Genomic DNA, 13,425 nt, shown 5'->3' with positions numbered 1-13,425 from the left:
GGACTGGAATCCTCACTTTCTTGATCTTCTTGAAATATTGAATCATTGAGTGTGATTCCATTCTTTTTTGACTCTTAATTCAGTCTGAAGCACCCTAACTCCATTTCATGTTCTTGGAGTTTCCCAAATAGAGTAGCTAATGGCATATTGTCTAAGTTCTTTGATTCCATTATCGTGGTTACCTTTGATTGCCATCTCTTGTCAACACACCACAAAACTTTGTTAGACAAATCACCATTAGTAAAAAATTTATCAAGGGTGACCAAATGATTTACAACATGAGTAAAACGTTTTTGCATATTACATATAGATTCATTAGGAAGCATGTGAAATAACGTGTACTCATGTGTAAGCGCATTTAGTGTAGTGCGCTTAACTTCACTCGTGCCTTCGTGGGTAACTTGAAAAGTATCCCACATTTCTTTTGCATTAAGTCAATGCGAGACTCTAAAGAATTCATCATAAGATAAGGTCGAAGTAATGATGTTCTTGGCCTTAAGGTCATGTTGGACCTTTCTTTTCTAAATATCTGTCCATAAGCCTTTAGGCTTTTCTTTAGACTCGTCATCCACCATATGAAGTGGAATGTATGAACCATTGACAATGGAATCCCAAATGTCTGTGTCAACTGCCTTTATATAGATTCTCATATGAACCTTCCAATAGGCATAACCATCGCCACTGAATACATGAGGGTGGTTAATGGATGCGCCATCACCGCCAAATGGGTTAGTAGAGCCCATATGTAGTCCCTTTCGGATCACGCGTATGCGGTTGAGCTAGCACGTCGTACTAGCTCTGATGCCACCTGTTAGGTATCAGTGGACATAACACACCCAGAAGGGGGTGGAATAGGTGTAGCGGAGCTCAAGTTCCGCTTTTTAGATTTTTGCACACTTGCTAAAAAATGCCCAGGTAATCGAGTAAACACCGCTCATAATCGATTAAATACAGTAAAAATAGAATGTAAAAAATCTTGTTTAACAGCTCTCTTGCACGGCAGGTTACGAGAAATCAGGCAATGATATAACATATTTTTACACAAAATTATAATAAAGAATCATAGGATTTGAGCGCAACACACACCAACGGCAATGTATTCTGTTTTGGCGGTGGACAAAGCAACATAGGCTTGCTTTTTACTGTGTCATGCAACTAAGGAACTGCCTAGTAAGTGACAAGTCCCACTAGTGCTCTTCCCATCCAGGTTACATCCAGTAAAGTCGGAATCGGAATACTCTACCAAGGATAATGAGGCATCCATAGGATACCATAATACCATATTTATTGTTTCTTTTAAATATCTCATGATACGTTTAACAACACTATAATGTGAATCTTTAGGTAAAGCTTGAAATCTAGCCCACATTCAAACACTAAACATAATATCAGGGCGGCTCGCAGTCAAATATAATAAAGAGTCGACTATCCCTCGATGCTTGGTTACCTCAATAGCCTTTCCCTTTTCGTCTTTGTCTAGATAGCAAGTGGATGCCATAGGTGTAGAAGCTTCTTTACATTTTTCCATGTCGAAATTTTTGAGTAACTCCTTGCAATACTTTGATTGATGAATGAAGATGCCACTTTCCATTTGTTTAATTTGTAGCCCAAGGAAGAAAGTCAGCTCACTCATCATCGAAATCTCAAATTCTCCCTGCATCATCTCAATAAATTATTTACAAAGAATGTCATTAGTAGATCCTAAAATTATATCATCAATTTGAACTAATAATACATGATCATCTAATCTATGGATAAAGAGGATAGTATCAACCATACCCCTTACGAACCTCTTTTTTTCCAAAAGGAAAGAGCACAATCTGTCATACCAAGCTCTGGGAGCCTGTTTCAGGCCATAGAGAGCCTTCTTGAACTTATATATATGGTTCGGATATTTAAAATTTTCAAAGTCGGGAGGTTGATCAACATACACCTCCACTTGAATGTAGCCATTCAGAAAGGCGCTCTTAACATCCATTTGAAAGAGCTTGAAGTTCATAATTGATGCAAAGGATAAAAGCATCCTAATGGCCTCTAATCTGGCTACAGGAGCATAGATCTCATCATAATCAATGCATTCCTCCTGGTTGTAGCCTTTGGCCACTAAGTATGCCTTATTTCTAATGATCAAGCCAGATTCATCTAGTTTATTTTGGAAGACCTATCTAGTACCAATAACTGGATGTTCTTTAGGTTTAGGGACCAAGTCCCATACATTATTGCGCTTGAATTGGTTTAGCTCTTCTTGCATATCTATACCCTAGTGTACATCCTCAATGGCCTCATCGATGGTCTTTGGCTCGATTTGAGATACGAAAGCAACAAAGTTACAAAAATAACGTAAAGAACTACAAGTTACCACCCCCGTAGAGATATCACCTATAACTTTGCCAAGTGTGTGATCTTTCTTCGTCTTCCACGCGATTGGCATGTCCTGATGTTCATCTTGGACAATTTGCTCTGCTTGTTCTTCTTTTTCCTGGTCCATGTCCTTAGAGTATGCTTCTTCTAAATCACCTGCAACATCATCAAAAAATATCTTTCTCTTCTCTTTTAGAGAAGATTCATCAAAATGAACATGTACAGACTCTTCTATTTGCATGGAATATTTATTAAACATTCGGTAAGCTTTACTATGCAATGAGTATCCTAAAAATATACTCTCATCAACTTTTAGGTCAAATTTTCCTAGCGCTCTTTTTCCATTATTTAAAATAAAGCATTTACATCCAAAGTTCATAAGGAGTTTTTAAAAAAGTAGGCCTCAAGAGTATACGATTTATCACATCACAAGCAGTATGCACTGCATTTAGCACAAAAGTACTTAGGAACCTTGCTTTTGTTTAGCATGGTTCTAGCAAGCTCCTCTAGTACTCGATTCTTCCTCTTTTGTTTAGCATTATTTATATTTTTGACAAGTATCACAAGTTTCATGAGTTTTAAAATCAAGTTTTGGTAGACCCTCAATGAAATTATTTTTAGATAGTTTATGTAGATGTTTTACATGAATATGAGCGACACGCCTATGCCGAAGCCAGATATCATTTTCTTTAGAAACAAAACATTTTGAAAATAATGTTGTGACATCTTCTAGGTTAACCACATAGATGTTATTAATACGACGTCTGACAAATTTGACCTTATTAGATAAATTGTCACAGATTATGCATCACACAGAGTCAAAAGATACACGATTACCTTTGTCGTAGAGTTGGCTGATACTCAATAGGTTGTGCTTCAAGCCTTCAACATAGAGTACATTCTTGATCACTTCCTGAGTTGAGTTGTCAATTGTCTCGGTACCAAGTATCTTTCCTTTGTTGTTGTCTCCATATGTGAAAAACCCTTTTTCTTTCAATGATAGATCTGGGAAGTTTGATCTATCTCTCGTCATTTGTCTCGAGCATCCACTATCAAGATATTGATGCTTTCCATGTGCTCGTAGACATACCTGCAAAATAGATCACTTTCCTTTTTCAAGTACCTAATTTATATTGGATCATTTTCTGTTAGTAACCAGGGAGTTATCTCCCTTTTACATCCAGACATATACACCACTAGGTATACCATACTTCCTGATATAGCAAGAGTAGGAAGTGTGGCCATGTGTGCCACAATAGAAACATCTAGGAACTTTCTTATTATAAAACTTCTTATTAGGTCAAGTTACAGGTTTTCTATATGGTCTTCTCCTACGCATAGGGGGGGATATATCCTAGTCCAGTATGGTCACCGACATTTCTAGTTTGACTAAGCATAGTGTCTAATTGATTTTGACTCTCTATGAGTTTTGCAAGTTTTTCATTAAGCTTCAAATTCTCATTTTTCAAAGTCTCGCAAGACTCACGGACAGTTGATTGACATAAATTATCATTTGAGCAATTGCATGTATTGCACGAAAATATTAGATCTAAAGTTTCATTTTCAAGTTTCAGCTCATCTAATCCTTTCTATAATAAAACTATTTTCTGTTCATTTAGAACAATTACTCGTTTTCAATCAGAAATAATCCTAGCTAATTTTTTTAATTCTTCATGCAATTCGACATAAGCATTATATAAGTCCTCATAAGGAGGTGAATCATCTGAAGAAGAAGATGAGGTTTAGAGTATACCTCATTGTTTACCTCCTTTAAATCTAAGTCACAAGCTTCATTTGTTCTGGTCATTAGGCATAGCTTGGCGGTCTCCACTTCATTTGAGGTGCTTGATGTCGCATCCTCTGGCACATCCCAGACTATGTAGGCTTTCTTTGACTTGAAGTCCTGAGAGTGCTCTTCTCCGAATCAACTTTCTTGAGGTAAGTAGGACATTGAAATCTCATGTGTCCTGGCTTACCACATTCATGGCAGGTGAAGCGCTCTTTGTTACCTTTGCCTTTTCTAGTTGACTCATGCGCTTCTTTCTTCTAAAAATGTTTAAAGCCTCCTTTCTCTAAGAATTTCCCGAATTTTCATACGAGAAGGCTCAACGTTTCATCATCAATATCTAAATCAGACTCAGCATCTTCTTTCTCTTCAATAGGTTGAGACATTGTTGCTTTAAGAGATATGCCTTTCTTTTTGCAATTTGATTCCTCATTTATCGTCAAGCGTCCAAGTTCCATCTCGTGCTCTTGAAGCTTTCCAAATAATGTAGCCAAATGCATGGAGCCAAGATCCTTTGATTCCATGATAGTTGTAACTTTAGGTTGTCATCTCTTGTCAAGACAACGCAAAACTTTATTAGTTAGTTCTCATTTGGTAAAACATTTATCTAGAGCAACTAAATGGTTTACTATATATGTGAATTACTTTCACATGTCGTCGATAGATTCACTCGGCAACATACAAAAAAGCTCGTACTCATGTCTCAGGGCATTCATCCTAGCACACTTGACTTCGCTAGTACCTTCGTGGGTCACTTGTAAAGTGTCCCACATTTCTTTGGCACTTTGACACTATGAAACCCGAAAGAATTCATCATATGATAGGACCGATGTTATGATGTTTTAAGCATGTAGGTTGTATTGAACCTTTTTACGTTCATCATCGGTCCATAGACTCTTACGCTTTTCTTTCGGTTCATCGTCTACTAAATGTATTGGGACGAAAGGCCCATTGACTATAGATTCCCAAATATCCGAGTCAATGGCTTCAATGAATATCTTCGTCCGGACTTTCCAGTAGGCGTATCCTCTGCCACTGAATATGGGAGGGCGATTAATGGATGCACCATCACCGCCAAAGGGGTTGATGGAACCCATTTTTTTCCCTTAAGGATCACGTGTATGCGGTTGAGCTAGTACGTCGTACTAGTTCTGATACCACTTGTTAGGTATCAGTGGATAGAACACACCTAGAAGAGGGGGTTGAATAGGTGTCGTGGTTACTAATTACCGCTTTTTGCACTGAAGCCCTATTCTGGAAAAATCCCCAGTTAATATAATAACACTCTGTCTTAATCGATTAACTCACATAAAAAAGCAAGTTGCGGAATGGCTTATTGCACAGCCACTCATCGATAATCAGATACAGATAAAGCAGATATACTTGAATATAATTTAACTCAATATAGCAAAGTTACGGTATCCAAATTATCAGCTAAAAATAGGAAATATTACAACTTAAAAAGTAAAGAGATTAAGGATGGAAAAAGGCTGCAACAAGGAATTTTATTGTGGTTCGTTTGCGGGTCCACTTGAAAACTACATCCAGGCTTCCCCTTCTGATCTTGGGAGATTTTCTTCACTAATATTGAAACGAATGTATTGTTATATGCACACTTCCAATATAAAAACTTAGACGCTCCCTTCTTGAATCCATGAACTCACTTTCTTGGTTTGACTCACCTAATCGCCTAAGAAAACCTTTCTTACAATCTAGCGCCCCTAAGTCAAGACCCCTAAGTCTTAGTGAAGACTCACTCAATCTCTTAGGTGGTAAGACACCAAGAGACGACTTCCCTTATTACAACACAAAAACAGTACCAAAAAAAAGTATTATTAAGCACAATGCACCTTAAGATATTACAATTGAAACTCGACTAAAAATCCAATACAAGACTCACAAGTAAACATGAATATGTATGAGTTAATTGATGTGCAGAAACAAAGAATTTCTATCCTAGAATTCTTCTAAAGTAATGCCAAAATCATGCAAGAAATGATAGCAAAGGTTAACATATTAATCACATGCAATTGGATGACAATTAAACCCTAAACATGATACTATCTCTCACTATCTCACAACGCATTTCACTTTGCCTAAATGACACAAATGAGCACAAAAAATATGCAACTAGCAATTCTAAAAATGAATGATATGATGTATAATGCAAGACCTAAAAACATAGTTTACATAGAAAACCTTTTTGAGACTCAGTTAATCGATTAAGTGTTCTTTTAATCGATTAACGGGATGTTGAGAATAATAGCTTTCAGGTATTCAGTTATCTGTTAAAACCGAATTCACGTTAATCGATTAACACCTTCTTTAATCGATTAACACCTTCCTTAATAAAAAGAAAAGACTTAGAGACATAAAATATACTTGAAAGATAATTCTAAGTATTTCATTTCATTTTTCACCAAAAATAATATGGGAGACATACTCATAATGGACTTAGATTTTCAATACATTTTTACCACTTTTAATTGCTTATCCTATTTAAATTATAAAATGTGAGTTTGGGAGGGATCAAAACTTTTAGTAAAAAATATAAAACAGATAATTTTTAGAATCAATTATTTACTTCTTGCTGTGAATTAACCAGAGAAACTTACTCGTAAGTTGTGTAAATCCTCTGTTTTAGTTACTTATTACAAGTCTGTGTAGAAAATCTTTTACAAAAAGGAAACTAAAACTGAAAAAACTTGGACATTTTATCTGTCAGAATTATATTTCACTGGCAATTCATATTGATATATAATCCCTAATTTGGAAGGAAAATAAAGTAACCTGTAATGATTTTTATTATAATGTGGCAGATGGCACAGTTATTAGGCTATTAGTAACAGTACTCTAAGTAAAAGGATCAATGGTATATTCCATAATTCAGATAGCTTAAATATGAACATCTATCATCCAACAAAGAAAGTGTCTTAGCAAGTTTGTTTAATAGGTATATTCCAATGTTCAACCTTTCTACACAAACATTGGGTTACAGACATCACTTATCCCAGATGGTATCTTATTTCGTGTCCCAAGCTAATTAGAATATTACTCTTTAGTGCTTTTTGTTTTAAATTTTTTTTATTCATGTGGCAATATGTGATTGGCCCGGAACAGTAAATAGGATACCATTGGGGACAGGTGATACTTGTCCACAGTCAACAAATCTGTAATTACATTGTAGCTGGCAGAAGGTGTTCTCCAGAATCAGATTTATCTGGTTTCCTTCTAAAACCTGATAGAACCCAATATACAACTCCAGCAGAAAAGAAACTTATAAACCAAGCATTATTATAGATAACAACAAAGATATTAGGAACTGAAGTTACAATTCCAACTTTCTGAAAGAAACCAGGAACAACTGGTAAAATTCCAATAACTAAAGCTGCAATTGCTACCACATTATACCCACCAGAATAATGGTATGCACCATTAGGACTGCGTGTATATAAATCACTAATACTTAACTTCGTTTTTTTCAAAAGATAGTAATCAGCTAGAACAATCCCTCCAATAGGACCCATCAATGCAGAATAACCAACTAGCCAAGTATAAACAAAGCTCTCACTTGACTTAAGAAGCCTCCATGGTTGGAACATAATGCCAAGCAGTGCAGTTAGAATAGCTCCTCTTTTAAATGTGAACCATTTGGGGCTGAGATTAACAAGAGCATTTGCAGGTGCTACAACATTAGCAGCAATATTAGTGGTGATAGTGGCTAAACTTATACCAAGAATAGCAAGTATAGTAGTTGGTAAGCCACCAATTTGACCAAGAAGTTGAATTGGATTGGAGATAACTTCACCAAATATAACTTTTGTAGATGAAGTAACAGCTAAGCCAACAAATGTAAAAGCACCCATAAATATAGGAAGCCCAACCTGACCCATAATTTGATCATTTTGGCTCTTAGCATATCTTGTAAAATCAGGGATGTTAATAGCTACAGTGACCCAAAAACTTATATTTGCAGTAAGAGCAGGGAAAAATATAGACAAAAATTCTGAACTTGAGAGACTAGAGGATAAGGATAACATGTGACCAAATCCACCAGCTTTAACATAAGACCAAATAAGAAGACATGATGTTAAAGCAATGAGTATTGGAGCTGAGTATTTCTCAAGTTGTCTAATGCCATCAATTCCTCTCCACACAATAGCCAATTGGGCCACCCAAAAGGCTATAAAGCAAGCAAATTCAAGTGGGGAAGTGCCAAGCCAAGGTAGAGAAATGGACAATGATGATTCTTGAAGCGCTTTTGGCAAGAGAAGGAATATAGCTTCTCCACCTATCCATGATTCAATCCCATACCAACCACAACCAACTAATGCCCTTAATAGGGTTGGAATATGAGCACCATGTATGCCAAAAGAGGATCTAGCAAGAACTGGGAATGATATACCATAATGTGTGCCAGGGTGGCCAGTTAGAACTAAAGGAACTAAAAGAATCATGTTCGCTAAAACCACAGTAGCTATGCCTTGCCACCAAGCCATTCCAAGATCCACTAAACTACCAGCAAGGTAATATGTTGGCACACCAACCACTAGCCCTACCCATATGCTAGCCATTTCAAGCCCTGAGAATGTTCTTTGGCTTGGTGTAGTCGGTTTGAGATCTTCATTTGTGAGTGTTGGGTCAGCCTCAAACTCCATGTTGGATGATGCTGTTGGGATTGAAGAAGAGTTGGAACATTTTATAGGGACATACTTAGGGAAAGAATTAAAGGATTTGTTGAATTTTGGTGACAAGGGAAGATGAGGGAGAGAGTGTGAGGGCCTTGTAGTTGGGGGATGATGAGGGAAATAAAGGGTGAGAGATTTTGAAGCCATGTTGTTCAATGAAGTGGTAAAGTTTCAGGTGGTTGTTGTAGAATCTGATGGAGATAGATGATGAGCGGTGGTCATTTGGCAACGTCATTACTTGTTTTTCTGAACTAAATCCTAGCAAAATACTTTTTAGATGTTTTTTTATAAATAATGTTATTTCTGTGGATGATGAACTAATTTGTTAATTTTTTTGGTGAGTTTCCTCAAACCAAATGTAGCTCTCAAGCTCTCAATTATCAATACTTTAATTTAATATGAAATGTAATTAGGATAAAAATAATTTAATTAATTATATAGAAATTATGTACATTTTCGTAAGAAGTTTTTATATTGTGTATTAGATCATCTATTATTTATAAAGTATAATATCTAAGCATTATCAATAAAAATATTTATATACAATCATTAAATTTTTCACCATTGATTTGGATTATGAACTTACAATATATAAAATTGATGTATGGTTAGATCATACATTTTTCCCTCTTACTTATTTAATGTTAATTGATTTTAAATATAAGTAATGAAAACAAATATGATGATATAAATCTTTAGACTAGTGTTATTAATACTATACCGGTATTAAACTGGTTAGGGTATTGGTATAGTGGTATATTGGTTTAACTGGTTTTTCACTAATTAAACTGCATACCGGCGAAATTAGATATACATATATAATATATTAACATTAATGTTGAAAAATCAGTAAAAAACCAATATTTTTTTAATTTTCATTAAAAATTTAATTTTAAATAAAAGTTGGTCAGTATGACCGATATGGTTCAATCGAAAATCGGTCAATATGACCAGTTTCGACTAGTATGATTGCATGATCGGTATAATTATTGTACCGTACCATTATTGGGACCGGTTTATCGGTTGAACCGACCGGTATGAAACAGTTTTAATAACATGGCTTTAGACTATTAGGTCCTATATTCAAGTTAACTTTAAATATTTATTCTTATTCGGCTATTATATTTTGATTTAACAATTGTCATTCACTCACTAAAAAAGTCACGTGCCATAACCCTCTCCATTACTATAGAGGCCAGTGGAGCCTAGCATTATGACAGGTGTTATAAAAAATGAATGGTTTAGATTTAAAATTAGAATTAGTTTAATATTTAAAAAATAAAAAATAGAAACATAGGAAAACAAAGAGTCTCACTCCTGAAACAATGTACTTCTTCTATCTTCATCTGCACTACCCACTAAGAGAGAGAAAACGAAAACAATGCTACTATCTTCCTTCATACATACCTTAACTACTCCCTCCATTCGTAGGTATGAGTCGCATCTTCCTCTATTTGTTTATTATTTTTGAATTTAGTTATTTTTTCTCTCATTAAATTTAGGTTCTTAATATATATTTATCTCTACAATATTTATTGTAGAAGTTTTAATTCTTTATACATCAACAAGTTGTTTTATGAGTGTTATGTGTTTGAGAAAATGCCTAAAAGTGTATCATGAGTATTTTGTTGGGGAAAATATCTATAAATCTTATATTGCATTCATATACTCTAGATTATACATAATATGTATTCATGAGTAAAATATATGTTATTTTACATCTCCTAACAGATTAAATATTGTGAAAGAATGAAACATGAAGATTTGGTTCCTAATTTCAATCAAAAGTTCACCATCCATTGCATACGAATGAAATTATTTATTCCATGCAAAATTATTCATGTTCAATGTTGTTTTTATGGGGAGTCTATTTGTGTCAGTTATTAACCCAATGTTTCTATTATTTTCAGAAAATATGAGTGTTGAAGAACCAAAGAAATTGGTCAAAAGTATTCATGAGAATATTTTGCAACAAGTAGAAGAGAATGTCATTGTCTATACACTAGAGAATGTTATATATGTATCCATGAGTATAGTTGTCATGATAAATATATGATCCTTATGAAAATGCATAAATATTAAAAGGCATGATACAGTTTTAAAAGGTATTTTTGGCATCGTTGAATCACTGGTATATCATTGGATAAAGGCATTAGTTCACTTGTAAATATCGAAATGAATATGTTTAAGATGTTATATTATTATGCTTACCTAAAATAGATTAATCATGATTATAATTTCATCTCCTAAATTGACATGAATAATATTCAAGAAAATAACCAAGTTAGTCATGGTTGCTATACATATACCCAAGAGTATAGTTGTTATGATAAATATATGGTCATTGTGAACCAAATAATAGTAGAATCATTAAGTTAATGGCCATGAATACAAATCATGTATAGTCTAGTAGAGTATATGAATGCAATATTTGATTTCTAATCATATTCTCAAACAAAACACATGACACACTTTTAGACATTTTCTCAAACACATAGCACTTATAAATTAATTTTTTTAATTTACAATGAATACATATTATGTACAATAAAGAATATATGAATGCAATAAAATATTTGTAAGCATTTTCTCAAACAAAATACACATCAGACATTTTTAGACTTTCTCAAACACATAGTACTCATAAACCAACTTTTGAATACAAATTATGTATAATACTCATAAACCAAATTTTTGATTTACAATGAATACACGTTATGTATAATCTAGAGTATATGAATGAAATATTAATTTGTAGGTGATTTTTCAAACAAAATATACATAATACACTTTAAAGTATTTTCTCAAACACATAGCACTCTTAAACCAACTTGTTGATTTACAAAGAATAAAAACGTCCAACTGGATATTATAGAGATAAATATATATTATGAACCAGAATTTAATTAGTGGAAAAAATTAAATTCAAACATAATCAATGAAGAGATAAAAATTTGACTCATACATATGAATGGAGGAAGTTGAAGTACATATCTTCATACTGATACTATTTTTGTTTTCTCTTCATTCCTTGGTTGTTCTTATGAAGATGGAGTTTATGTTTTCGTTTTTGTCTTCATTTATGGGCTGTGCAGACTAAGATGAAATTTTTATTTTCGTTTTCTCTTTTTTCCTGGGTCATAATGAACGATCAGGGAGAAGATGCGACTCATATCTATGAATGAAAGGAGTTAAAGTATGTATAGAGGAACATAATGTTAGAAAATCATAATTTCTAATTAAGGCGGACATCATATATTTAATATAATTATATTAGCTATTTATTTTGAGGTTACAAAACAAGTGATCTAATTAATGACAATTTAAAAGACTCTTGAAACTGATAATGGATATGAGCTTAATGAGTGGATACTCAAACAGTTGGCCTATAGGAGATAATGAGAATCCTATAAGCTAACGCATAAAGAATGGTTATGGTCCCAAAATACCAAATCATAAATAGTTTTCACCCCTCCCCATCAGAGAGAAAACGAAGGTCCCAAAAGGAAGTAAAGATTTGGTTGAGGAAGACCATCATACCAAAACTCTCGCAAAATTTATATCAAAGGAGTAGATCAGAGAACATGGACTAAGGTATGACTTTATATCCTTGTTTTATATTATGTGTGAGAATCATGATATTCAAGATCCTAGGATTGATATTTCCCCAACCATGAGGAAATATCTAACAAGTGGTATCAGAGCTACTAGGTTCTGAATTTTATGGTTCTCCCATTAAAGATTATTTTCCCCAATTTTTTTATGAACCCTAACTTTTAAATTTTGGGATTTTTATGCTTACACTATTGGTTATAAAAATTGGGTATTTAGGAATAATGAAGATAACTTTTATCCGCTTTCACTTATTTGAATTATGAGTAATTTGTATTATGAATCCTTGCAACATGTGCTGAAATATATATTCAGATCTGTACATGAATAATGCATTAACTTTTATGACTCTCTTATGTAATATGTATATTATATGTGCACTAATGCCTTACTGTTAGACATTGACTTTTGTCATTTTACAGTTTTGCAATTTGTTAAAGTATATGTATAAGGTATATATATGTGTTAAGATGTGTTTTATTTTATACATATACAATCTGAAATTCATGATCTTGTATATATTGTAAGTTAAAATATACATATTCACATATGTAATTGCTTCTAGCTTGATATTGCTAATATATATATATATATATATATATATATAATGGTTACGGTTAAAGCTTAAAATTTTATATACTTTATAGTGTTACATATATGTTTTAAGATATGCATAATCATATTCGATTTGAAATATTTTATAATGATTTGCATATATTCTTTTATGTTTTTCACTCTAGATTTACTTTGTATTTGATTAAGATTGCATCCATTTTTATGTGTTGATATATATGTAACATATCTTTTTTGATTTGGAATTATATTATTGGATTAGATTTGTTAATCATAAAAGATATCAAACCTGGAGGTTTTAATTCCAAGATCATAATTTTTTTATAATGGACCCATCTTGTTTTCCTTTTGTGTGGTAATTATTTTTGAATTAATTGATGCAATATGTTGGCAAAGTAACCTCTA

At 33.4% G+C, this 13,425-nt stretch overlaps 1 protein-coding gene across 1 annotated transcript; it reads right to left on the bottom strand.

The window, feature by feature from the left end:
• Positions 1-7,010: 7,010 nt before the first annotated feature.
• Positions 7,011-9,081, bottom strand: LOC109337597 (purine-uracil permease NCS1-like). The gene is made up of 2 exons (XM_019574605.1): positions 7,316-9,081; positions 7,011-7,137 (listed from the first exon to the last, which is right to left on the bottom strand). The coding sequence occupies exon 1, from the start codon at positions 8,980-8,982 to the stop codon at positions 7,324-7,326; it is 1,659 nt and encodes a 552-aa protein (XP_019430150.1). The 5' UTR covers positions 8,983-9,081; the 3' UTR covers positions 7,011-7,137; positions 7,316-7,323.
• Positions 9,082-13,425: the final 4,344 nt, after the last annotated feature.

This window comes from Lupinus angustifolius, unplaced genomic scaffold (genome assembly GCF_001865875.1).
Source record: "Lupinus angustifolius cultivar Tanjil unplaced genomic scaffold, LupAngTanjil_v1.0 Scaffold_8_274, whole genome shotgun sequence".
Taxonomy (NCBI): Eukaryota; Viridiplantae; Streptophyta; class Magnoliopsida; order Fabales; family Fabaceae; genus Lupinus; species Lupinus angustifolius.
Note: the sequence above shows the minus strand (reverse complement) of the source record. Positions and strands in the feature narration are given on the sequence as shown.